This window comes from Ambystoma mexicanum, chromosome 2p (assembly GCF_040938575.1).
Source record: "Ambystoma mexicanum isolate Mex_15411 chromosome 2p, UKY_AmexF1_1, whole genome shotgun sequence".
Lineage (NCBI taxonomy): Eukaryota > Metazoa > Chordata > Amphibia > Caudata > Ambystomatidae > Ambystoma > Ambystoma mexicanum.
In genome coordinates this window covers 551,306,212-551,333,643 of record NC_090923.1, presented here as the reverse complement: position 1 = coordinate 551,333,643, position 27,432 = coordinate 551,306,212, and the positions used below count along the sequence as shown (strand labels likewise).

The following is a 27,432-nucleotide window of genomic DNA, read 5'->3' as shown; positions in this document are numbered from 1 at the left end:
GAACCATGGGACCTGGCCTCATGACTGAGTGGTAGCAGCTGCGGCGTTGTCTGAGGGCAAAGAGACAAGTGCTTGAGCGGCCTTGGCACCTAGAGTACCCTTTTTTCCACCTCCGGCACTCTTACGGTGGCCTCTTTGACGGACAGCTCCTCTCGCTTTACTGAAGGGCGAGCAATAGCGAAAGGAACCTCCCCTCCATTGGTGTCCCCTAAGACGAAAAGACGGAGGTTGTTGAACTGCAGCACCCAACGACTTCGCTGCAGCTTTGGAGGTCTGCAACCTCTCAAGTCTCTCGTCAGCCTTTCTGCCAAAAAGATGTTCACCGTCAAAGGGCATGTTGAGGAGCCGGGACTGCACATCAGGAGTGAACCCCGACTTCCACAACCACGCAAACCTGCGCATTACGATGCTCACCGCCATGCACCGGCTGACACAATCTGCCATGTCCAAACCCGACTGAACGGCCTCAGACATGGCATCCGTGCCATCCTGAACCATAGCAAGGAAACCATCCCGTTCGTCCCCTTCGGGAATATGTTCAGCCGCTAATGCAACACAGTTCCACAGTGTGTGTGTGAAACGAGACAAGGCACATACGGAGTTGGCCGCCTGAAGCGCCATACCCCCTGAAGAAAACACTTTCTTTGCCCAGCCATCAAAATGTTTGTCGTCCCTATCCGGAGGGATGGTAGGATACGCCGCCTGCTTTGCCGGGGCCGTAGCCGCCTGCACCACCAAACTCTCCGCAGTGGGGTGCCTGGACAAGTAGCAGGGGTCGCTACTGGCTGGACGGTATTTTCGCGACAAAGACTTGCCCACTGGCGGGAGACTCTTCGGAGCAGTCCAAGCCTCTGCCACCCTTCTCTGCAGAGGCATATGAAACGGCAGTACCGGGTCAGTGGGGGGACCAAGATCGAGGATGTCCGCGAGATCATCCTGAACAAACTCCCCTGGGGGAGCCGACCATCCCAAGTACTCGATGACCCGAGACATAAGGCGCCGGTACGAAGAATCGGCATGAGTGCCAGGCTCCGGCCTACAAAACTCCACCTCCGGAGAGGTGTCCAGTCCACTGGCATCATGCAGTGACTGCCTCAGGTCATCAAATTGGCTATGGCTCGAGAGAAGCTCATCCGGCACCGTAACCGGGACCAAGCCCTCATCACCCTCTGAAATGTACTCCATGCGGTGAGAGGAAGACACCTGGGGACCAAAGCTATGCCCGACCTTAGCCAGAGCTTTTCTAGGGGCTACCCCCGTGCCACGGGGCCCCTCCGACACCACCTCCTCGAAAGGCGTCGAGGGTGCCGAACGAGTCGGCACCGGGAGAATCGGCGTCTAACAAATCGGCATCGACGTCAGCCGCAGCGCCGCCAGCATCGGCGGCGTCGACACAGGCCTCAAAGCCAGAGCTACGAGCGCTTCCTTCGACAACCTTGGCGCCAACAGCGTCAACGACCCCCTTGGAGGCGGAGCCTCGAGAGAGGTCCTTGATGACCTCAGCGCCACAGGCGTCGACGTCTTCCTCGAAGACTGCACAGGATCACGCGGTCTCGAGCGCGTCGAGGACCGGGACCTGGAACGGGCATGGCGAGAACGGTTACCCTTATCTGAGCGGGACATCTCCCGCAAACCGTGCCGACCACTCGAGCCAGAAGGCGTGCGAGCGGTGTCTCTCGACCGATCACGACTGACCCCACTCGGAGGCGCGGACGGACCGGTGCCCTGCGATTCAAAAATCGCCAACATCTTCTTCCCGAAGGAAGCCCATTCTCCGGTGTCGCATGCTTGGTGCGGTAAGCGACCCGCTGATGGGCGGAGTCCTCGAAAGAGGAAGGCGATCGATGCCAGCGCTTCCGGGAATGCCTCGAAGAGGCAGAAGAGTGGCGAGACCGACTCCTGGAAGGAGACCGATCGGACCTCCTACGATGACGCGGAGAGTCGCCTCTCGAATCATCCGTCGAAAGCCCCGCAGACCTCGACTTCCTGGGCTTAGACACCCTACCTACTGACAACAACTTCTTGCGCTCCCGCAAGGCCTGTCCGTGTCGTGGGCCTCCCTGAGGCACCAGATGCAGGCGTCGTGCGAGTCCGTTACCGACTTCTTGGACCCACAGTCCCCGCATTACTTGAAGCCCGGGCGCGGAGTTGAAGACGAGGTAGACATCGTCACAAACGGGTTTTCACAAAAATCGAACAGGTTCAAAGAACCGAGAAGAATACAACAAACTCCAAAGTGTCGAGGTGTACCGAGATTCACGACGCAAACAAGTTCGTGGAAAAAACGGAACCGAGGCTACGGGCATCGTGCGTCCTACTTATCACATCGGGTGACGTCAGCCGTCTGAGGAGGTCCTCAGGGACGGCGCATCGAAAAGGGTTATCAGAATAAAACAAGTGCTCTCACAAATATTCTGAAGCAGGCAAGTACTTTTGGTAACCCCCAATGCAGAGTAAATTAACCCTTTCCTGGAAGGAAGACAAAACATACAGTCGGAGGGAAGAAGAGTCATTCAGGGAGCCAGGCCAGGCCAAAGTCAATTGAACAAAAGTCTAGGTGAGCTGAAGCAAGGTAGGTAAAAGTTTGCACAATGTTTTAGAAGTGTTTGTAGAAAAGAAGAAATCAAAGTAGGGCCACAAGCTGATTAGGCTTGTGAGGTAACGAAGCTGTTAGCAACTCTACAGCAGCAACCAAGACAAGTCTCCACTGAGAACAAGTGTGGTTACACAACAAAAGGTAAGTTCTCTTAGACAGTACAGTACCTTTGGTTGGAAGAAATGGTTCCAGCTGGCTTATGTTCCTGTGCAGCTCTGCAGATCCTGTGTTCCCGGGCCTCAGTCGTGGGGACAAGAGGGAGGACGTCTGGAGGACTCCCGCACTGCAACAGGACGATAGGCGACAGAAAAGGACTAACTTCTATTCAGCAGCACTTCGCAGTTTCAGCTGCCCGCTTCTCAGCAAATAGCACCACTGCGCACTCTTGGCTGTTGAGATGAGCTTTCTTTGCATCTGTGGTCCAGCACTCTGTTGAGGTGGCTCAGGCTCGGTCAGTCCTGCTTCCCGGGAGTCCGGAGGATCTTCCTGGAGCTCTTGGCCCACTTAAAAGCAACGCACATGATCTGGTTTTCATCTCCCTTGCTCTTTGGTTCCAGCAACTGTGGAAATACACACAGCTTCGAGAGGATGTCCAGGTGGCTTACTTTGGAGTTGATTGGTCCCACCAACTCAAGGGGAGACATCGTCCTTGCAGTGCTTCTCTAGTCGAGATGAATTTGGAGCTTCAGCACAGCAGCAGGGCTTCACCGGGCAAACCAATGGTCTAGGAGTTGCAGCAGGCATCTCTTCCAAGTACTTCTTCGGATTCCTTTGTCCAGTGGCCGACTCTGCCTTCCAAGCAAAAAAGTCACCTTTTATGCAGGTTTCTGCCATTAATTCCAGCCTCGCTGCCAGTCAAACAGCAGGGTGGCTGTCCTTGATGGACAGCTAGCCGGCCAATCACCTTTGGGTGCATTCCTGTAACCAAGGGGATTTAGCACAGGGAGTTTCGGGCACCTCCCACACTTCCTGCCCCCCCAGACATACTGGCGCCAGAGGTGAGCTTCACTCGTGAATCCCACCAAAGACAAAATGAACAAAGGGAACAAACAAGGTTTGGTGCGCACAGTAAATCTCAAGAAGGACCTTTCCACAAAGAAAAGGCAAAAAAAGAAGACCGGCCATTTTGACAAAAATGGCACCCTTGGGTGCTTTACTGCAGCTGCGAATACAGCCTGCGGTAAAAACACACCATGGTAGTTAAAAGTAAACCACTGCCCCCAGCCATTCATCAAGGAAAGGGTAACATAAAAAGGTTACACGAGAAGCTAGACAAAGGGGATACTAAATAACCCCTCCAGCACCTATTGTAAGATAGTGTATATTGGGTCTATAAAGTTACAAAGTAAGTAAAGTCAATTTCCCTTTACTGCTCTTGGAAACAATTTATCCAAGAGAAGGTATTTAACCCTTTGGGGAAATCTGAAAGACTTCCCTGTGCCACTGCACTGAAGGTGCACTGAAGGTGCTGTGTGGTACAATGTAAAAGATGATGCCTATGGAGTTTGTCAGACTCCACAACCAAAAAACAGTGCTCAAGTCATAGCAAAAATACATGAGAGAGTGGGAAAAAGGGCCTCACTCTCTCCAGGTAAAAAAATTAGTAAAAAGTCCTCAAAATTCAGCAAATGTGCGGGGGGTCTCTAAGGTAGAGCTGAATTAGCAAATTTCTGAGAATTCTCCCTAACACTTCCCTTTCCTTCTCTCTTCATATTGAACATGTTACTTACCTGTCACTGTTGTTCTCCAGCATGGGTCTGGCATGGATTCACATGCTCATGAATATTCCCCATAAGGCTGGGAATCCTCGGTAAAAGAAAAACAATTTCAGTTTCGTTTCTAAACTGTCTTTCTCCTATAAACCAGTCACTGAGCTCTGGGTCTTACTGCCCCTAGGCCAATGACTGCCCTCTACCCAAGTCCATCCTCTGGCAGCCATCTTCACTTTTGGTAGCACGTAAAGTGGCAGTAGGACCAAGAAGAACTGGAGAGGTGCAGGAGGGAGGGCTTGCATGTGAATCCATGCCAGACATGCAGGAGAACAATAGTTACAGGTAAGTAATGTGTTCCTTCTCCAGCATGGGGTCTGGCAAGGATTCACATGCTCATGAATAAAGAATACATAGCACTACAACATTACCCAACCAGGGGAGGAGGCAAGGCTCAACAGAAGCAAATACTCTTACCAGGCTCACCATCAAGCGAACAGGATGCGCAGCATTGCTTGGCTGACCCTGAACTCCTCTCTGGAATCCCTGTTGACACAGGAGAATCTTGTGAAGGTGTGCGTGGGCAGGGGCACACCAGACAGGAACGCCGTTGTCGCATCGATCACTCTGGTGGAATGGACTCTCGGACGACCGGGCAGCGGTCGGTTTGCCAACAAGTGACAGTGTGTGATGCAGGCGGAGAGCCACCTGGAGATGGAAGCCTTGGGACAAGGCCTTCCCATGGTTCACAGGACCAAAGTTCACGAATAGTTGAGATGACTTACGGAAACTCTTCATGCAAGCCACATAGAAAGTCAGCGCAAAACCCACATCCAGCAAGTGCAAAGTCCTTTCAGCCGGCGACAAAGGCTTTGGACAAAACACAGGCAACACAGAGGCTTGTTGAGGTGGAATTCTGATGGAACCTTTGGCATGAAGGATGGGTGGGGCCACAACAGCACCCTGCACACAACATTGAAGTACAAAAGACTCGAGACTCTTTGCTTCCCCTTCCAGGAAGACGCACTTAAGAACTCACTAGATCACAGAGACCGGTCTTGGCCCCAGGTGAAGGCTTACAGACCCACCTGCCGAAACGTCACGGACAGAACATCTCTGGTGTTTGAGCACTCCCCACTTAGACCTACCTACAGTTGATTTATATCGAGACGTTGATCGTTGACTAGGTCACCCACAGGCTGGCTACATTGACCATTTAATGGCACCTTGAGAAAGAGACATATTAATACAAGCCTCAGATACATTTGCTTGACATTCTTTCTTCTTCTTGCTGAATTGACCATAAGAATGATGTATTGAAAATGGTCACACTTCTATATATGTATTATTGTATGTTTTTGTTACTGCACCAGTTCTGAATAACATGCATTACTTGCCGTAATAGCATTTCTGATGATTGTATCTGCTTAGATTCACGTGCTGTGACTATGGTCCGACATCCAGTGTTAACAGCGGAGTATTGAATCTTGTCTTTCGGGGACCAAAAGGGGACGTCGGCATAGGCGTGTCTGTAACATTATCCCTATAGTGACGTGTGTAGTACCTAAAATCCCTCACGCGCCGAGGTCCCTCTGATTGTATTTTTTCTGCCATGAGGGAGCCCAAGGCTATAGTGAGTGAGTACATAAAGAGAGAAAGTAGTAAGAAGTCTGTGTTCCTTCCACCCTGAGCGGGGCGATAGGGAGGGTGCATGTGAATCTAAGCAGATACAATCATCTGCAATGCTATTATGGTAAGTAATGCATGTCTTCTGATGCTTGTTAATCTGCTTAGAATCACACGCTGTGCATAGACTAGCGAGCAGTACCCGGAGTTGGAGGTGGGTTGCGAGCAGGAACAGTAGAGAAAAGATGTCTTAGTACTGCTTGTCCCACCTGAGAATCAGACCTAGAATGAGTGTCCAGGCAATAGTGTTTTGTAAAGGGGTGTACAGAACTTCAAGAGGAACATTTGCAATGAATGCTATGGATGCCCCAGTGCCTCGAGTAGAATGTGTTCTAAGCTTGAAGGGCAGTTCTCTCTTCGTAAGAGAGAAACATAGTGTGATGCATTTGACAATCCACCTTGAGATAGCTGATTTAGAGATAGGATCCCCTTCTCTACCAGCTGCCACTGAAACAAAGAACTGTTTAGTCTTTATCAGTGGTTTAGTTTTCTCCAGGTAAAACATGACTGCCCGGCGCACGTCTAGTGGGTGAAGGCTTCTTTCGGCCATGTTAGTAGGGTTCTGGAAGAAAGTGGGTAGTTCGACTGACTGTTCACATGGAACTTTGAAATAAATTTAGGCGCAAACCTGGGATGTGCGCGCAGAACTACCTTATCTTTGTGGACTGTAACAAAGGGGTCTAAAACGGAAAGAGTCTGTAGTTCGCCAACCCTTCTGATAGAAGTGATAGCCACTAGGAAGGCTTTATGCATAGGCTCGAAGGGAGCTCCCATGAGCCTGGTTAAAACCACATTCAGATCCCACCCAGGAGCAGGGTTAGAGATGGGAGGATAAATCCTCTTAACTCCTTCCATAAAGGCTTTAATCACCGGTATCTTCCACCACAATACCTTTTGCTGTAATGTGGTGTAGGCTGATAAAGCAGCCAGATGAACCTTTAGGGAACTAAAAACAAACCCAGAGTCCAACAGGTGGGTTAGATACAACACAATGTGTGAGGGTGAGCAATCGATAGGATCGACACCCTTGGAATTGCACCAGAGAACGAAACGTTTCCACTTGCTAGCATAGCAATAACGTGTATTAGGTTTCCTCGCTTCCCCGAGTATGTTCATGCACCTCTGAGGGAGTTGCAGGTGTCCAAACTCTATGATCTCAGGAGCCAGGCTGCTAAATTCAGGGTTTGGGGGCACGGGTGTAGGGTTTCCCTCCTGTCCTGAGACAACATGTTGTACAGGCAGGACAGCTTGACTGGTGGCGAGAGGGACATTTCCATCAGGTGAGCGAACCAGGGTTGGCGGGCCCACACGGGGGCCACTAGTATTATGGTAACTTTTTCCTGGTGCATCTTGTACACTATCTTGTTGAGAAGGGGAGTCGGGCGCTGGGGGGGAAGCATAGACAAAATTCCCCGACCAAGTTATCCAGAGACCGTTCCCCCTTGGACCGGTTCTGGGGGTACCTGGAGGCATAGTCTTGGCATTGGGCGTTCTCCCGAGTAGCGAACAGGTCGATCTCTGGGAACCCCCATTCTGCAAAGACGCTGGCTACAATGTCTTTGTGCAGTCGCCATTCGTATTCTTCTGGCAGAGGAACATCTCTGCTGAGTACATCTGCTAGAAGATTGAGTTCCCCTGGAACATGTTGGGACAACAAGAACATGCTGTGTTTGAGAGCCCATATCAAAATGTTTTGGGACAGCTTGGATAGCCCTGGAGAGTGAGTGCCCCCCTTGTTTGTTCAAGTAATGCATTGCTGTAGTGCTGTCGGTTAAGATCAGCACCGTCTTCCCTTGCAGTTGTACCTGAAAGGCTTTCAATACTTTGAACACTGCTAATCGCTCCAAAGTTTATATGATTAGACGCTACTTGAGGGGACCACACTCCGTGTGCTGTCTGCTGAAGCAGGTGAGCCCCCCACCCTGTGAGAGATGTGTCTGTCGTGAGAGTGGCTTCCACTGCAGGGGTGGTGAAGGTTTTCCCCTTCAGGAGGTTTTTCCCTCGACCACCACTGCAGAGAGAGAGAACGAGGGCTAGCGAGACAATTACCAGATCTTCCCATTGTCCGCTGGCCTGACACCACTGGCTGTTGAGCTATTCTTGCATGGGACGCATGCGCAGCCGCGCGTGGGGAACCAAGTATATACATGACGCCATCATCCCAAGCAACCGCATGGCTTTGCGTACCGTCACCTCTCGACTGGCTACATATTGAGGAATCAGAGAGCATGTTCTGAATCCTCTCGCTGGAGGGGAAGACGAGGCCGTCTTCCGTCCGAATTAGTGCCCCCAGTAATTGTTTCACTTGGCTGGGGACTAGGCTGGACTTCTTTTCGTTGATTGAAAAGCCCAGGCTGAAGAGGAGATCTATTGTTTTTTGGGTGTTCAAAAAACAAGCGTCGAACGAGTCCCCCGTAATGAGCCAGTCGTCGAGGTAAGGGTAAACTGGGACTGATAGTCTGTGCAGGTGTGCTGCTGCCACTGCTAGGACTTTGGTAAACACCCTTGGCGCCGAGGTAATGCCGAGGCGATGCCGAAGGGGAGTACTTTGAACTGGTAGTGTTTGTCCTGGATCATGAACCTTAGGTATTTTCTGTGCGCTGGCAACATTGAAATATGAAAGTATGCATCTTTCATATCCAATGTTGCCATGAAGTCCCCCCCGTTTCAGCAATGGGATCACTTCTTGTAGTGTTACCATGCGAAACTTCTGGGGTTTTATGACTTGTTCGCTGGGTGCAGATCTTGAACAGGACGCATGCTGAGATCCTTTTTGTGTACAAGGAAGTACACTGAATAAATACCCTCGATTACCTGAAGAATAGGGACGGCTTCTATGGCGTCCTTTCCCAGCATTGCTTCCACCTCTTGAATCAGGATCTTTAGATGGTCTGGTGAAAGGCGCCGTGAGCGTGGCGGTCTGAACTGTGGAGGTCGGGAGAATTCACGGAATAGCCGTGGGCGACCGTCTAAGACCCACTGGTCAAAGTTATCCCCTCCCATGCCTTGAGGAAAGATGTTAATTGCCCCCCGACTGGGGAGGCATGGGAGGGTTCCTGGACTTGGTTGTCATTTCTGACCCGAGGCCGTGGCTCCTCTGGGATTGGGGCCTCTGCCTCTACCCGTGCCGTGTTTCTGACCCCCTTGAGGGATAGTAAGCGGGGCTTCCAGGTGTTTGGTTATTGTTGAAGCTGCCCGTTGTTTTGCCCAGCACGAGTTTGTCCTCGAAAGGACCGCCGAGAGTAATTACCCCTCTGGGACGAGGGTTTTTGTGTAATTTGTTGCAGAAACTTTAAGGTCTCATGCTGCTTCATCCACTGCCTTCCCAAAGAGGTTAGACTCTTCGATGGGCATATTAATGAGGGAGGGCTGAGTTTCAGGTCTAAACCCCAATGTACGCAGCCATGCGTGTCTCTTCAGAAGAGTCCCTTGTGCAAGGGATCTGCCAGATGTTTCTGCAGTATCTAGGATGTTTTTGACCACATTCTGGTTAACCAGTTTTCCTTCTGCAACAATGGCAGGAAGCTTGGTCCTGGCCGGCTCTGGGACCACCTGAAGGCCTTCTTGGAGCAGGTTCCACTGGGCATCGGCATAGCTAATAGTGTAGTATTATTAGCAATCCGAATGGTATATGCCGCTGACAACGTGACCCGTTTGCCTAGGGCATACAATCTTTTAGACTCCTTGCCCGGAGGTGATTCTCCAGTGGCAAGGGGTACCCCTGCCCTCTTACGAGTAGTGGTCACCACCAGCGAGTCCGGGATGGCATGCGCCTTGATATATAGGGGGTTGGAAGGAGAAGGCCGAAATAATTTTGACTCTCGGGTTCACGGCCCTTGTCTGGGCAGGTGTGACTAAAGATGGAGCTATCTGCCTCTTAACAGAGTTAAGGAGGGGAATGGATTAACTTGCGGGAGGTTTTTACTTAATGTCTTCCACAAAATCCTGCTACGGCAAAGCCTCTTGAGTGATAATTTTGAAGAATTCTGCTGATTTTTTCAACATGGTGTTGAAAGCTACCTGGTCATCCACAGGGGAGGCCTGGCGAGCCTGAGTGGAAGGAGGAGAATAGACGCACAACATAGCAGAGTCCTGATCTTGATGTGACCAAGGATCCTGTCCTCCTTGCTGGGTTTCCTCCCAGTTCTCTGTAGTCTCTTGTTGATCTCCATAATTATCCAGAAAAGAGGATTCCTCTTCAGTATAAATGTCCCTGTATGTGTCCATGTGAGCCACGTCTTGGAAAGCCTGAGGCTGCACATCTTGTATTTGAAGGTTAGGGTCTACCCGAGCCTTTTTTCGGTGGACGCTGGTCAGCAGAACTGATAATCTGCTCCAGCCGGTCCATGCATCACTCGAATTATTCAGTAGTCCATTTTGAGGACCTAAAAGGGCCTAGGTGAGGAGAAACAATGTTCTCCGTCCTTTGTCGTCGAGAGGAGCTTCTCAGGGTGTCTTAGAGAGGCTCTCGACTATCCACGTATGAGTCATCAGAATCGCGGCCCAGGTCCCTCGAAAATCTTTCTGCCGCCTGGCCCATAACTTTCTGCTGGACCGGGTAAGGCCCACCGCCGCTGTGATCCTACCGATGCTCTTCCTGATAGTAACCGAATCGTTGTGGGACAAAGCCTCGAAGATGTAGCAGTAGCCTAAACGCAGTCCGCGGCGCCAGAAGGCCCAGGGATCGGATTTCCGGGTAGAGGCCTAGTCGTAACTTTTGGGCCTATAGAGGCCTTGTAAATGGTCGAAGTTTCAAAATCCAAAACTTCGGCATGTGTAGATTGGGGTGTAGCGTCCTTATTAATTTTTAGTTTGCCCAGTCGTCATGCGCTGTTGCGGATGCGGGGAAGGCTTTGGCTCTACATGATCCAAGGGAACCGTCGAATCTTTCCACGGACCCATTGGCGCTTTTGCCTTCTTCGACGAAGGCGTCAAAGATGGCGTAGGGGTTGTGTGTTTAGTGCAATGTTTATGTACGCCCTTGTCGCCGGGTGTAGTCCCTGCAAGACCAGAGTCGAGCCTGAAAGGGTCGTGGACGGGCCTGGCGGACCTAGAAGTGTCCACCTCAAGGTCTATAACATCCGCATTGGACGTTTGGTCATCCGAAGTACCCCCGTCACTTTCGGCTGGTGTTGCAGTAGGGGAGGCAGGCTCCACGCGTGACATGCCGTACGCGGCCCACCGCTTTACACAGCGATCCTTAAGTGTCTTAGGCTTAAGGAGCTTGCACGCCGAACACCGCTTTTCGTCGTGCTCTAGGGGGAGACAGGCGTTACATGTCCTGTGCTCGTCCTTCCAAGGATATCTGACCCTAGACTTAGGCCAGAATCTAAAAGGAGTCCTTTCCATAGCCAAAGGGAAGGATGACCAGACCGAAAGGGAAAGAAGTGGAAAGGAGGATAGACATAATAACATATGGCCACCCCGAACCCACTCTCCCTACTGTATAGGTCGGACAGAAGGCCCGACCATGTGGAAATCCGGCCGCCGCCGGGTCTTAGGCACCGAGACCACAGCCGTAGACGATTCCTCCGTAGTCTTCGTCGAAGATGTTCTTATTAGGCGAAGTGACTTAACAGAGGATAAACCAAAACTTCGGTAAAGATAAACAATGTCTCTAGTAAGAGCTCTGCTGTAGGGCGACCAGTTATCTGGGCGGAAAAAAACAATCTGAGGGACCTCAGCGCGTGAGGGATTTTGGGTACTACACACGTCACTATAAGGATAGTGTTACAGACACGCCTATGCCGACGTCCCCTTTCGGTCCCCGAAAGACAAGATGCAATACTCTGCGGTTGCCACCGGATGTCGGACCATATGCACAGCATGTGATTCTAAGCAGATTAACAAGCATCAGAAATGATATGCACTGAAGATGTTTTGTATACAATTGAAAAAGGCAAGAACTAATCTTAAAAATACAGATGCTCTGAATGAACATTGCACTGTTTCACAAGCTAAATGATTAAAGGTTATGTGAGATTAGTTTGGTTGCTCCTCTATCTTTTCACTCTTAATTGATAGTGGGAAAATTAAAAGCATGATAAAGGAAGGACCATTTACAATAAAAGGCTTGTAAATACCCAAAACTTGTGAGTGATGGGCAGCGTTTTGAAGGTTATCCTTTCTTGAATGGGGAGAAGGTGTGCAGCTATTCTGGGCGATGAGATGTGATCATGTCTCAGAATGTTAAGGGCTCAGAGGGCATTGTTTTAGATCAGTTGCATTTTGTGAATGTTTCTCTTGGAGGTGCCAGCGAATAGAACCTTGCAATAGTCTTGCCTGGAACCAATCAAGGCTCGAGCGATGGTGAGGCAGCTATCTGGGGTTAAGGTTTTCCTGCAGGCATTGATGATTTTAGACGTGTAGGCTGCAGAGGATGCAACGGCATGGACCTGCCGAGTTGAGGAGAGTGATGCGTCCAGATGCACTCCCGAGGTTTTTACCGACTTGAAGACTGGGATTCCATCGATATTGAAGGAGCTGTAGCGGTTTCCGAGGCCTTGGATGACTGGACAGGAGCCTTCAAGGAAGATATCCGTTTTGTCATTGTTCAGACACAGCAAGTGGGATGCCATCCATTACTGAAAGGTGTGGTAGACTGAGTAGCGTGACAGAGTCATTTGCTTAGTTGCCAGAAAGGGGGACGAGGATTTGAGCATCATCTGCATAGTTTGTGTAGGAGACGCCGCAAGAGTCAAGAATTTCGAACAGAGGGTTGGTGAAAATGTTGTATAGGTTGGCAGAGACAGGATCCTTGGGGAACTCTGCATGAGATGGAGGGGTGCTTGCCGTTTTCAGAGAATACCCTAACGGTTCTGTTATCCAGAAAAGAGGAGATCAAGCAAGTGGCATCTGCAGAAAAGTTTGCAGCTGAGATGAGATGCTGGCATAGGATCTTGTGGTCTACCAGGTCAAATGAGAGGCCCAGGAGGAGCAGGAGGGCAGCCTTTCCATTGCCTTTGATTTCGTCAAGCTGATTCTTTAAGTCTAACAAGGCTGATACAGTGCTGTAGCGAAAGCAGAAACCAGATTGGCGGATGGCCAGGATGATATGGGTCTCCAGGTAATGCTGGATTTGGATGTAGGTTTACCAGTCTAAGATATTAAGGAGGAAGGGAACTGAGGTGATCGGTCTGTAATTGTTATTGTGGGGCCCAGGGTGGGATTCATTGGGCGATGGAGGACCCAAGCTTCCTTCAGTCTGGCAGAAACTACACAGGATGCAAATGAGGCATTGACGAATGACCTGATAAAAGGAATTGGGGATTTTGCACAGTCTTTAATGATAAATGCGCGAGACGTGTCACCCTTTCACCTTGTGGGTTTCAAACCTTTCATGATGGAGGTAGCTTCCTCTTCAGAGATGGGCTTGAATAGGGAGTAAGGGTAGGCAAATGTGGTGGGAGGTGGTAATATGTGGGTTATGGATAAAGTTTTCTTGCTGATGGAGTTCTGCTTCAGTGTTATTTTATCTTGCTGGGAGGTTATTTTGCCTACGAGAGCTTTCTATATGTTTGAGCACCATACCTCATCTTTGATGAAGTTTGGAGGAGAGGGTGGGGGGATTTCCAACTCCCTGAAAATGTTGGACTTTGCATAAGTGATTCTGGTGTTATATGTGGTGGTTTCTGCTGACAGGATGGATAGTTTTTACTCCTTGGAGATGGTAGTGAACAGGGATTTGAGGTGCTCGGGAGGTGCTTTCCTCCATTTGGTTTCAGCTTCACGCTTCCTAGCTCTGAGTGCTTGTAGATCTGGTGTGAACCATGCATTACGGTGGGTTTCGTTTTGCATGGTGTGAATGGGGTAATAGTCTCGACTGCACTTGTAATCGTTTTGTGGTATAGGTTTGCCAAGTCTGTTGGGTTCATATTGTCAGGTGGGGGTCGATAGGATGTCGCCCAGCAGAGGTAGGATTTTATCTTTAGTTAAGTTCCTAGAGCTTCTTGCAGTGGTCGGGGGTAAGGGTAGGGGATGGTGAATGCTATGGTGTGGTGATTTGTCCAAGGGCATGGTAGGTTAGAGTTGAAAGATCTGACAATTCAGATCTGCTAGCCAGTCTAGGGTGCAGCCTTTGACATGTGTAGGTGTCTGTATTCTTTGAACAAAGCCAAGTGAATTCAGTGTTGGCAACTGATGCTGCTTTAGTGTCGTTATGAGCTACGAGACCTAGGTTAAAGTTTCCTAAAAAGATTATTTTGGATGTGGGTTTAAGGTTGCTGTTAAGTAGGTGAGAAAGGTCTCCTTCGAAAGATGGATGTGGGCCTGGCAGAAGGTAGAAGTGCATGGTGATGGTGGATGTGTGTGATAGAGGTAGTTTGAGTGAGAGAATATCACAGCTGGAAATCCTGGGTAGGTCCAGCTGCCTTAGGGTGATCCTGTCCTTAATAATCAGTGCTACACCGTCCCCTCTAGTTGGTTCTATCCCTCCTGTAGATGGTGAAGGCCAGTGGGATGGCAATTGAGAGTATTGGACCTGAGGCTTCTGGAAGCCAGTTTACGGTAATTGGCAATAGGTCCAGGCTATTGGAAACAATGAGCTTGTGGATTTCCAGTGACATGACATGAAGGAGTCCCATTGATTGGGATGTATTCCAGTGGAGCTGCAGTTTCTACAATGCCGGTTGACGCCGACAACGCTGGTGCCGCCGCTCCCGAACATTGTGCCTGTTGGCGCCGGGAGACCTCTGTCTCTGTCTGGTCCAGGCCCAAGCCCTTAGCCGGGTGGTAGTGGTCCCCAAAGGGTACTCTGCCGGTCACAACAGACGTAGTGGGACCTTGTGGTGTCACAGCTGAAGCGGACGACAGCGCTGCCTGCACCAAAGGTGCCAAGGCCAGAGCCACCTTGGCAAAGATGTCCAGCATCTTCAGGCAAAGGCTTCCCCATTCCTCTGGTGTGTAGGGTTGGGTCGGAAAAGGTACCTGTGGCGGCCGCTCCGGGGTCTCCGTGGAGCAGTGGTTCCTCTTCTTCCAATAGGAAGACAAATGTTGCTGTGAGGATTCACTCAGGGAGCAGGACTGCTTCCGATGCTGCTTCTTTTCCTTGCGCGGAGGCGCTTGTTCTTAAGAGTCGTTCTGCATCGTGTGACCTCAACCGCAGAGCCTCTTCGCCATTGTGGACAAATGTGAAGATCTTCGCCACCCTCTCCCCCGAGAGCCTTCACGTGCATGGACTGGCATGGCCCACAATGTTGGGTGTCTGGGTCCTCACCAAAGCAAGAGAGGAAAATACGGTGCAGATCCAAGACTGACATCTGCTGGCTTGTGTCTGAACACGGCTTGAAGCCTAAGGCCTTCGACAGCGTAGGCATATCGTTACATTAGAAAAATAGAAAGCTCGACAAGCGTGTTCCCAAGTGGTGAACAGAGTATTGTTAAGCAGAAACCTGTGCAGTTCTCTCTGGGACCACTGCAAAAGATTTAAGACTACAGGTGTTTGGCAGTAAACCCACTTGGTAGCAGTCTGTACCACACAGATTCACTTGGTAGCTGTGGCTGAGCAGTCAGACTTCCCTCAAGAAGAGTTAGGCAGTATACAGAGTATTCACAATAGGTCAAGAGCACACAATAGAACAAGTAAACACTGACCAGGGCTTGGTGTAAAAGAGATATTATTTATTTAAAACCACATCTAGAAAAACACACAGGCACTAATAGTAAGCAATTCAAAAACACGGTCACTAAAAGATATACACTCCCTTAAAAGAATATTAGACAAGTCTCAAGTAAAGCCCCACTTATTTTCAGACAGCGGTGAGCGCTTAACGTAGATGGCACTCTAATAGTTCGTTTTAAAAAGGGAAAGAAAAGCAGAGAACAAATTGGAACAGATCCCAACACTTTTACAAGAACATAACAAGAGAGGAAGGCAAAGTAAAACCGTGAATTCAGAGTCAGTAGGCTGGATCCGCTTTAAGAGGATCGAAACAAAATTTGTCCAAGGTCACACGGTTGCAGTGCACAAAAAGTCTTGTAATGGTTCAAAAAGGAGTTTGACCAAAGAAAGGGACCAGTTAGAGGGTCAAGGCGGCCAGCCCAGTCCAGAAAGTTAAGGGGTCATTATTACCTTGTAGCAATCTTTAGAAAGGGAGGCCTGGCGGACACAGTACTTTAAAGTGGTGCGAACACTCCAGCGGGGGCAGTTGTTCCTGGATGCGGATGCAAGTCGGTACTTCGTCCGGGGGAAGAGAGGATCTCGTCGTGGAGGAAGACAGGGGTCCGTTGCTGCACTGCCAGGGAAGAAACCAGCCGCGGTGTTCAGTGGTGAGTGGCTATCCGGCAGCCGGAATGTGCTTGGCACGGGCAGTTCGACTACAAACCGGTCTGGGGTGCGAAGAAGGAAGGTAAAACTGGTTGTTCCCACCAGTCAGGGGAAGAAGCCTCTCCAGCTGGGAGATCTTCTCTGTCGTCGGGAAGTGGTTAGTCGGTTCCGCAGGGCTCCACCGGTGGTGTCGTCGTGGTAGGTCGGCTCAGCTTCTCCCTCGTCGGATTCTCAGGTCCTGTGGCGACTTCTGAAGTTCCAGTCCCCAAAGCCCTGCTTTTATGCAGCATACCCTCATTCACTCAGCCTAGCTGTCAATCAAAAAGTGGAACAAAGGGCTCGACTTGGGTTGGAGTCACAGAAGAGAACACAGACGCCATTTTAGAATCGAGTCCTGGCAAAAAATACCAACCGGCGAATTAATATTAAATAAACCGGCGGTATGTTTGAGGCTATGAGAATTAAATAATTAAAGTTGGTAGCCTCGAACAATGGGAAAGTCCCATAGGAAAATATTCGCGGTCGAATATAACAATTAGTTTCCACTGCCACCAGCCAAAACTCGATCAGGGGGGACGGAGACGTGCCCCCTCGATTAACAGACCCCGGGGCAATCGAATTGCCCTGACCAGTATGTCCACAATATGATGGTTTGTACTGGTTTCTGTTAATCATTTGAGACTAGTAAAGCCAATGGTGACTTTACATGCCCTGGGAGACAGTAGTCAGTCCCAGGGTATGGAGTCTATGGTGGGGCATCACTATGACACCCCTGTGTTACTGCACGGAGGGTGTTGTGTAACACACACAGTAAAAACACATGAGACCCTATGTAGTAAAGGACCCCATAGCCCATAAAACACATTACCAGTCAAAGGAACACCATAAATCATGTCCAAGAGTGGGAGAAAAAGATTCTCACTCTTGGCAGGAGGAAAAAACAAAACTCCAGCAAAGCTGCTGGGGGACTCACTAGGTTAGGCAATTCAGCCTAAATTGAGAATTCTCCCTAACAAGTATACAGACAAAAAAGGAACCAAGCTCATGGGGCGCGGCGCCGCTCTATGTACTGACCCCAACGTTATGTCAGGGGGGTGGGGGCGCTGATGTGGAACCGCACCCCAGGCAGCAAAATATTTCCCCCCCAAGAATAGCTGCGCTGGGATCTCACATATGAGGAACCTGTGGGAGGAAAGAATTCCATTAGAAGTATATAAATTGATTTGTCCCAAATGCATCCTTCTAGATAAAGTGTTGGGAGTTTACACTGCTTTTGCCTGTGTATTTTCAAATACATGTTCAAATACACAATGTGCTTAGACAAACAAGAACAAGTAAAGGGGGTGATAGACTTTTATAATATTCTAGGTCATACCAAGTGGAAATTCAAAATTGTAAGACAAAGACTTATTAAAGCCTACCCCCCCGTCACTGTTCCCGTCTAAAAAGAGTGCACATACCTGCAGTCAATTGAGGGCAAAGTACCCCTTCTTCTGTTAAGTGCAGCATACCAAGACTGATGAGAGGCCCGAGGTCCCGGACAGCCCTGTTGTAACGCATACAGTCCACACGGAGTAGGCTCTCCTCCTCACCAAAAAGCACCTTAGAGATGTGTGAAGCTACTGGGCTGGATGGTCGGGTTGGATTAGCTGAACGAATGGGTGACCGCAAAGGAGAGTTAAAAGCACTGCCAATCTCAGAGGCTGTGTCCGTGCTCTCATTACTCGGTGTTGGGGAAGGCTGGGAGTGGGCTGGGGTCAATGCAGTGCTTGCCCCAGGTCCTGTCTTTATACAAAGAGGAATGGACATGTCCTTCTGGGTTTCCTTGAGTTTTTCTGCCAACATGTTAATGGTGTTTGGTAAAAGAACAGAGTGCTTGACACTGTCCGAAACTCCAGCCAATAGGTTCTGCTTCCCCAAGGTTCTCTTCTTATACCTGTTTAAGAAAATGCAAGCTTCAGTTAGTTCATGAATTAGCAAAGAACTCAGAACATAGAACTTCTGCTACTCTCCCACCTAGAAAGAAAAACTTGTGGGGTGCTTAGAACCCATTAAAGGAAGACGAGTCATTGTTTGCCCTACTATTTCCAGAGGCTGCTCCAAAATACAATTCATTACAATCAGCAGTGATATAAATAATGCAATGTTCATTTTGAACTAATTAGTACTGAGAGACTGACATGAGAGAGTATGGACATAACAGCAATGTTGGCGAACCATTGCAAGGTGATTTCTAACACATGAATGAAGATGCTCTCTTGTACAGGAATAGCAGGGAGCTGTGGATAGGATTGAGAGGTTTTTAAAAATGGATCGAGAGCACAGCTGATCAAGCCGGTTTATTGAACCACTGCTAAAACAGGAGTAAGTGTGGTCAGGGGGGACAGAAGAATGCAGGGGTACCTGTGTCAGAAAAGAAAAACTGAAAAGTGAAGGCCTGTGCAAACCTTTAGGCAATCAACACAGACAACACGTTTACCTCATCAAGGAAACTGTAGCATACCAACCTTTGCCAAGTATTTAGAAAGAAAACGGTATCCAAGAGTTTCAACAAAATGATACACAACTTTCACAGTTTCACAAATGCGGAGAGGAAGACGGCTTGTAAAGTTGTCAGCACAACAGAAAGGATAAGTAGAACAAAGAATACACAGGACAATATTGTATCATGGGAGAGTATGGAACTATGGTAATTGGAGGTGTGATTATAATTGTGATCTCGTTTGATGTCCACATTAAATGAGAAGAGAATATGGGCAGGAGGAGTTTGAATTCCCAGTGTTAGGGCGGGTATGTATGCAGTATCTATTATGTGAAATGACCAAATGATTTAGCGGGGGTTTGCTAGTAGTAAGTTGGGTACCAGACGTATTTGCCACTAGCCCTAGTCCAAAGGAGGTGCCCATTTCCTTGTCTATATATGATTTCTGCCCCGCCCACAATTGTGAGTTTGTACACTTTATAAAAGACAGTGATCCCAGAACCCCATGAGTGAACAATGATTGTATTAGCATTTTCTAATGTTTTGATACTAACGGAAAGCATCAGATTGAGTAGTTTACCTACCTACGCAAACTTACACCAAATAATAGACTATTTGCACACGATCAAGAGGATGGATATGTTACTTTGTAATGGAAGGATCCATCCCATGGCATTCCCAAATTCAAGACCAGAAGGAATTAATTTTAGAACTAAAACATTTGTTCTACATCTCCACCGGAGTCATAGCACTGCCAGCAATTGGAGGAAGAAAACGTTTGGTGGAAAAAGAAGAAACTGGTGTGCAACAGCCATGTCAAACAATTTCTGTGTGGTTGGCTTCCCACAGAGGCTCCAATTCTTTAACTTGGATGATATTCTTAATATGCTAAAACACCATAAAGGATTTTTTGCCAACTCATTTGAATTACTGTAGCTATTAAAAGAAACAAATTATGGTCAAGCAATCGCCCAATGATGGATTGAGGAGCTCATGCTGCTAGGGATTTTACCTCATGGCGGGGGTAGGGTTCTGCACATCCTCCTCATCTTCATCCTCATAATCTTCCTCATCGTCTGAGTACTGCTGGCATGTGGCTAGAGAAACCCTGGAACGTCCGACTCCTGCTGCAATGTCTTCATCCTCCTGTTAATTGCATAGTTGGTTTTAGTAAGTGAAGCCTGTGTCAGATGCAATGGCAAAAGACATCATTTGGGAGAATAGAACTAGTAAGGTTTAAAACGTCCTGGAAAAGAGTTACATGACATGAGGCAAATTGTTTTAAGAAGAAGATACTTACTCAATGGCAAAAAAGTTTCTCATTATCTTTATATTTTGTGTACATTCTCTACTTTTCTCAAAATTTTGATACTCCCTAGAAACGTTAACCAATTTTAGATTCAAGAAAACACCCCAGACATTCATAGTCACACTAGTGACAGAGATGGTAAAGGATACAACCCAATAATAAGTGGCATTCTGCAAGAGTAAGGCAGTCAGTGCACCAAATAAACTCCATCTGTCACACAATATTCAGGTAATAGCCCCAAAACAGAAGATGGGTAGTAGAAAATAATCCAAGCATACGAAATGATTTACAATAAACACTTAATCAAAACAGCAATCCCTCACAAATAATATTCCATTACAGATGATTCACTTCTTGAAAGATTCCCTTTATAATTACCTACCAATACTATACTCAAGAAACTGCACAAACAAAACTGAGCAGTGAAGACTATGGCGGGGTGAAAAATAAACAGCCTTATCTCAAAGTCTTGGGCATGGTGCTCGATATATGATATTCTATTTTATTTATATCGCGCTCATACACAGGTGTTTGAGCGCAACGAGGCAAAGGGAGGCGAACAGGGGAGAAACAAAAAAACAACGATCTTACTAGGCCCAGTGACATTGAGAATGCGCAAGTGCATGGGGAATGTAAAAGGGGGAAGTGCATGGAAGGGGGAGAAATTGGAAAGTGCGCAGCATAGGAGAGAACAAAATAAATAATGAATACAAATAAATAAAGTTGATAAACAGTGGTAGTGCTGCCGGTAAGTGGCAAAGTGCTAGGTTAGTCAGATACAGTGTATCTGATAAGTGCAGAAGGAGAGTGGGTGGGGGACTGTATGGTTACAGATACAGGCCCAAGTGCATGGGGTGGCCAGGTGGCAGTGCGCGAGGGTGGCAGGGTGAGCTGGTACCTGGGCCCGAAGGACAGAGGGTGGCCAGGTGCACAGTGCCGAGAGAGAAAGCAGATCAGTAGGGGAGCTGAGGGGCACAGGCAGAAGCAAAGAGGAAGGTCTTGAGGAGCTTCCAGAACCATAGATGGTTCTCCTCAAGTTTCAAGGTGGCATGGAGGCAGCTCCCAGCCGAAGAGAGGGATCTACCCCCTCTCCCCCTTGTTTCTTTGAAAAACGACTCACCTTGAGGGATTTAGGGGTAGAGGAGTGAAGGGATCTAGAGGGGAGGTATTTACGGAGGGATAGTTCAAGGTATTTTGGACCCAGGCCCCAGAAAGCCTTGTGGACAGTGCAGAGTGTTTTAAATGTAATCCTTGCATCCGCTGGGAGCAAATGAAGGGATTTCAGAGCTGAAGAGATACAATCCCAGGGCTTGAGGCTAAGGACAAGTCTCGCAGTCCTGTTCTGGATAAGTTGCAAAGGGCGGAGAGTGGAGGCAGGTAGATTTAGAAAGAGGCTGTTACAGTAGTCCAACCTAGAGAGAACCAGGGCTTGGGAGACAGTGAGCTTCTGAGGGAAGGAGAAGAAAGGAAGAGTGCCTATAAGGAGGTGCAGTAAGAAGTTTGATTTCTTTTTTTCAGAGATGTGTGCGGAGAAGGAAAGTGTGGAGTCAAAGATGACCCGGAGGTTCTTAGCCTCGCAAGTAGGGGCAGGAGGAGGGCCAAGGTAGGCCGGCCAGAATGAGAGGGAAGGATGGAGAAGGTGTGCCAAAGAGGAGGATCTCCATCTTGTTGGCATTTAAACAAAGATCATTGGCGGCACATCAGTTTTGAATGGCGATTAGGCAGTCAGAGATGAGGGGAAGAGAGGAGGTGGCTGAAGGAAGCCTGAAAATGAGTTGGGTGTCGTAAGCATAGCACTGGAAATTTGAGCAGAAAATGGAAATGCACTAGACAAGAGTTGCTAGGTATTGGTTGAAAAGCCAGGGCAAGAGGTTAGACCCCTGGGGAACGCCACAGGTAGAGAGTGAGATAAAGATAGGAAGGACCCAAGTTGTACCTGGCAGGGTCGATCAGAGAGCAAAGAGGTCAGCCAGGCCAGAGCCTGATCGGTGATACCCAGGTTGTCAGGTAGACGATTGAGCAGGGTGGTATGGCTGACCGTGTCAAAAGCAGAGGAGAGATCAAGTAGGATGAGGACAGAGGGAATGTTAGAGTCAAGGTTGGAGTTGGAGAGCAGATCTTCACAGATGTTCAGGAGAGTAGTTTCCGTGCTTCTGGCAGCTCTGAAGCCAGATTGGTGGTCATGGAGAGAGCCAACAGTCAGAATGAAGGTTAAGCTGAGAGATGGCAAGCTTTTCCAGGAACTTACCCAAAAAGGGAGTAATGGAAAGTGGGCGATAGTTGGCCGTACAGGAAGGATCAGCTGTGGGTTTCTTGAGGAGAGGATGCACAAGGGAGTGCTTCAGAGGGGAGGGGAAAGATCCAGAGGCAAAGGAGAGGTTGCAGAAATCGGCAAGGGCCAAAGCGAGGGTATCAATGTGGTCCTTAATGATTTTAGAGGAACAGGGATGGACCCGTTTTGATGAGGCTTTCATAGATCGCACTTATCTAGTGACCTCATCAGGGGAGAAAAGAGGAAAGGAGGAGAAAGAGGGAGGGGGGATAGCTGAAGGTGGGTCAGCAAGCAGAGAAGGAGAGGGCAAAAAAGGGGGAGTGGAGGAGAGTGTGGACAAGATGTCCCGGGTTTTAGAGATAAAGTGTGAGGCAAGGGCATTGCAAAGAGCCTGGGAGGCGAGAGGAGGGGTGGATACTGTGGCAGGGTTGGCCAGTTCCTTGCAGATTTTAAAGAATTTGGCAGAGTTTTTAGATGCCGCAGTGACACAGACTTGAATGTGGACTTGCTTCTTGGTGCGTACAGAGAGTAGGTATTGCCTTTGGAGCATGTGGCGGCCTGTTTGTCAGAGGATGAGCAAGAAGCACTCCATTTCCTCTCGGCCACCTTGCACTTACGTTTAAGTGTGGCGAGGTCAGAGTCATACCAAGAATTACACTGGATTTTGGACTGCAAACGGATCCTCATGACAGGGGATAGAGCATCAAGAGTAGCAGAAATAGCGGAGTAGAGCAGAGACAGGGCTGTGTCAGGGTGCGAGTCAGCCTGAAGTTGGGGGGGGGGGGAGAAGGTTGCAGTGAAAGCCTCAACTGACACACGCTTCATGGGACAGATGTCCGAGAAGGTGGGTGGCAATCTTGGGGTAGGCTTGGCTTGAGGGGAGGAGATGGAAAAGTGAGAGGAGAGGAGGCAGTGATCACTCCAGGATAGAGGAGTGGTTAGGGGAGTAGATAGGGGGAGGCCAGAGGAGATCAAGACATCAAGTGTGTGACTAGCAGAGTGAGTTGGGCCGGAATCGAGAATAGAGTAAATCACAGAGGTCACAAAAGAGCACAGATGAGGAACAGGGAGAATCAAGATGGATGTTGATGTCACCAAGGAGGAGGAGTTGAGTGGTAGAGGCCAGGAGGGAGGAGAGGTCTGCCCACTCAGAGAAAAAAGATGATTGGACCAGAGGGCTGGTAGAGAGTAGCAACAGTAAGAGTGGCTAGGAGAAAGAGAGCCTACAGACAAGGCATTTGAAAGAGGAGTAAGGGGCGGAGAGGATCTTGTAGCCATCAGGGAGGAGAGTGTCAAAGCTCGTGACAGAGCTGGCCGTGAACCATGTCTCCGTAAGACCAAGGTGGCAGATGTCAGAGGAGTGTTTGACAGCAGAGCGAGAGTTGAATGTGGCAAGATGAAGAAGGTTGCCAGTCTTTAAGAACTTCCAGGGAGGGGTACAAATCAGAGGTACGCCCTGCGGAGGTGTGGAGTGAGCATGAGAAGGGGCAGGGGAGGAAGGTGAAATGGGTAAAGTAGCTAAGGGAGGAGAGAAGAAGACAGCTGGAGACGAGAGGAAGTTGATGAGGCGAAGGAACCGCCTATCAAAGAGAAGGAGATTGGCCTGAGGGCCTTGCACCATAACAGTGCCATTTAGGTAGACATTAATGATGACTCTGGAGGAGTCAAAGGAATCCATACAGACTGCCCAGCGGGTGCCACCATTAATGCGAGAGGAGGAGATAGGACAGAGCACAGAGATCATATGCGTGGTCCAAATATCTGGTGAAGGAACGACAAAGAGGATGTCAGTGAGGGTTTGTCTGGCAGAAGCGCTGGAATAGGTATCAGCAATGGCGAGACCTGGGTTGGAGGCCAAGATAACCTTTTTACATTTCTTCTTGCCAGATTTAGTGAGAAGGGATGGATAGTTGATAGTGAAGCAGCTTAAGTAGATAGGAGAAACAGAAAAAACCATGGGCAGGGAGAGAGAGAGAGAGAGAGAGAGAGAGAGAGAGAGAGAGAGAGAGGCGGCAGTGGGAGAAATTAGCAAGTGCAGCGGTATGGAACAGTCACTGGGCTAGCATGTTACAATTGAGGACTGAAGTGAAATGAAAAAACACATCCAAATTTGCTTACAAAATACACACCCAAATTTGCTTACAAAAAAACCCAAATTTGACTTCGCTAAAACACACCCAAATTTGACTTCCCTAAAACACACGCAAATTTGACTTAGCTAAAACACACGCAAATTTGACTGAGCTAAAACACACGCAAATTTGCTCAAACACACCCAAATGTGCTTGCAAAAACACACCCAAATTTGACTTGGCTAACACACCTAAATTTGCTTACAGAAACACACCAAATGGCAAAATTTCAAATATTTGCTTCCAAGGAAGCGAGTTTATTCTCTCCCACCAGAAGTACTTATAAAGGTACTTCTGCATGTGGAAACAGAAGGGAATCAGATGTCCCACATGTTTACAACATCCATTAGAAGATCCCAAGTCAAAACAAAGAGGATTGCTAGGAGTGAATGGAGGGGTTCTCAGGGTGTCTTTTGTAAATCTTGGGAATGGTGCACAAGATTTACATTTCTCTTGTGTGTATGGGACGCTCAGTGCAGAAGAGAAAAGGTATTCCTGGCCTCAGTCTTCAAAGACTCTGATGAACAGCTTTCTTAAATTTAGAGCGACTTGGGATAATTCATAAAAGGGTGCAGGTCGAATGAGTGACTATAACTAGACCCAGGCTCAGCAGCAGGACACATGCCACGTGGCAGGAGAGTGACTGTGGGTGCCTCCAGGGAAGTTCAAAAATGGTCATGTGTTTGCCAGGTGTTTATATGTAGTTTGTTTGTATATGCAGCACATTGGTTACTTTAGGCCCCTTATTAAGTGACCTGCAGGCAGGTTTTCTAACCTGTAGAAAATAATATTATGTAGATATTGAAGTTAAAGGTCAATTGCCTACAATACCTACGAGGTAAATACATTGTTTGGGTAGAATTCCATTTTGGGGGATTCTACAGTCATTTTATGAGATTCAACTCTTTTATTCAAATTTACTTTAGCGGCCAGAGGGGCTTCTGCAGAAGCCCCTTCCTACGAAATCCCATTATGTGGCCCTTGGTCACGCATACAGCTCACAGGCCAAGAGGTGCTCCTTAAGCACGTCCTTTGTGCCCTAGGGTAATTATACCTCCCTACATTGGTTTTAAGTATAGGCTGTTGGCAGCTAATATTTAGTTTAGTCACCAGGGCGGCGTGGCTTTACGGTAGCCATTGGTGTACTAATGTTTTTCTTTTTAAGTATTACTCTAGTCTATTTTGTTTTTAACTTCCTGTGGGGGTGGGCTTTGGTGTTAGGCGATTCCTGGGGCCATCTGATAGGCTGAATGGCAAAACCTTTGTTTTAAAATCCCTACTAGGATTGGTGGACCAGAAGGGGAATCCTTAACCCTGAACTTAATTATCCCAGATATTTAGAAGTCAACCAGATTGGTCTACCCCCTGGATGATTCTGCCCACAAACACAGTTGTAGCTGATTCTCTGACCCAGCCTGGACATACTGGTGGGACTTTGGTCTCTTGTTTGTGCCTCAGGTTTGCAATTTTCACTGCTGGCCTTCCTTCCTCGGTCTTACTTTTCCTGCTGCTGGTGGGCTTAATCTGCTTGGACGAGGCTTTCCATACTGAGACAATTTTCCAGGCATCCTTTCAGTTTACCGCCAGGGTCTCCTGCTTTGGTTTTGAAAGCTGAAACTAAGTGGAAGGGACTTAGGACCCAAACAACCCACCAAATCGCGTTTTCTGTGCTGACCTTGTTTGCCACTCTTAAGATGGATTTTCAGAATCTGCCCTACGGACAGATTCTGAGAGACTACCCTATTCTGATGAACAGGTACAAACACTAATGTCTGGCCAAACTCCATCTGGGTAGTGTGACTGAACAGCAAGGCGCGAGAGTGGTTAAGCAACAGAGCCCTTTTAATAATACAAGTTAGGCTAAATGTATAAAAATACAGTTATTTATTTAGGCCTTATACAGCTCATATCAATGAAACACCACAGGCAAGTAACACAATAAAACATTGACTAATATATACACATTCACCTTGTACTCCATTAAGAACACCAACACTTCACTTTTAAATACAGTTGGAATCACATTTCAATATACTGCAAGCATAGTAATGCAAGTTAATTGTTAAGAAAGATTATTTTTTCCCTTTTCCCTCCATAGATTCGAATGGGACCCCAGGTCTTTTTGCTTATTTTGAACGCTGTCCTTATTTTCGGAGGTCAGTAAAACTTCTGCTTTACTTCCCTTGCCCGTTTTTCTCATTCTAATGGAGAAACAGACTAGTCCCTCAGACTGCCAGTACAGGCAGACTGTCTCTCTTTCAGAATTCTTGTATTTTTACAATGGCCCACATCACCTTACAGTGAAGTGCAGTTAGGATACTTTGTATCCTTCTAACTTTGTACCTAATAACTTTTGGTTACTCTTGACAACATGCCCAAGTCAAGCAAGAGGCAGCTGTGTGACTTTTACTGTTTGCAATATATTCCTTGTGCACTTTGGCACTTACCACGAATGACTACTAAAAGATGGGCAGCACCATATTCACAGACCCCCAGGTCTTCTCAACACCTTTACTGAGGATCTAACATCCATCCTTTTAGAGAAAACAAAGACCAACTCACAAATCATTGTACTAGGGGACCTTAACCTTGGACTCCTTGACCCTTGACCCTAATTACTAGCCTGCATTGGAAATCGCCAGCACTCTCTCCAACCTTGGCTTTACACACCGCATATGTGAACCTACTCACAAAGGCCGAACACTCGACACCCCTTGTGCATGGTCTGAAAACCGCCTTATCGCCTTCAACATCCAGGCCAATAACTCTCGTACCAAACAGAACATCGCGCCTGCCATATCTACAAAAACAAAAAGGACATTACACGGAATAAACTCCTCCCCATCATTCTGCCCACGCTTAACAAAATCGCACATGTACAGACCCCACCACCCTTGTGGATGCCTACAACTGTACCATTCTCAAGGTTATTAATACTATAGCCCCACCAAATTTAGGAAACCTAAACAGCATGCACACCTC

At 48.2% G+C, this 27,432-nt stretch overlaps 1 protein-coding gene across 2 annotated transcripts in view; it reads right to left on the bottom strand.

Moving 5' to 3' along the window:
* The window catches only part of BAP1 (BRCA1 associated deubiquitinase 1), a 545,466-nt gene that overhangs the window by 75,769 nt on the left and 442,265 nt on the right, over positions 1 to 27,432 (bottom strand). For both annotated transcript variants that reach the window (XM_069644004.1, XM_069644005.1), the window contains 2 exons: positions 19,750 to 19,883; positions 17,716 to 18,191 (listed from right to left, as the gene is read on the bottom strand). In XM_069644004.1, the coding sequence (XP_069500105.1) occupies positions 17,716 to 18,191; positions 19,750 to 19,883 (610 nt within the window). The remainder of the gene's footprint in view (positions 1 to 17,715; positions 18,192 to 19,749; positions 19,884 to 27,432) is intronic.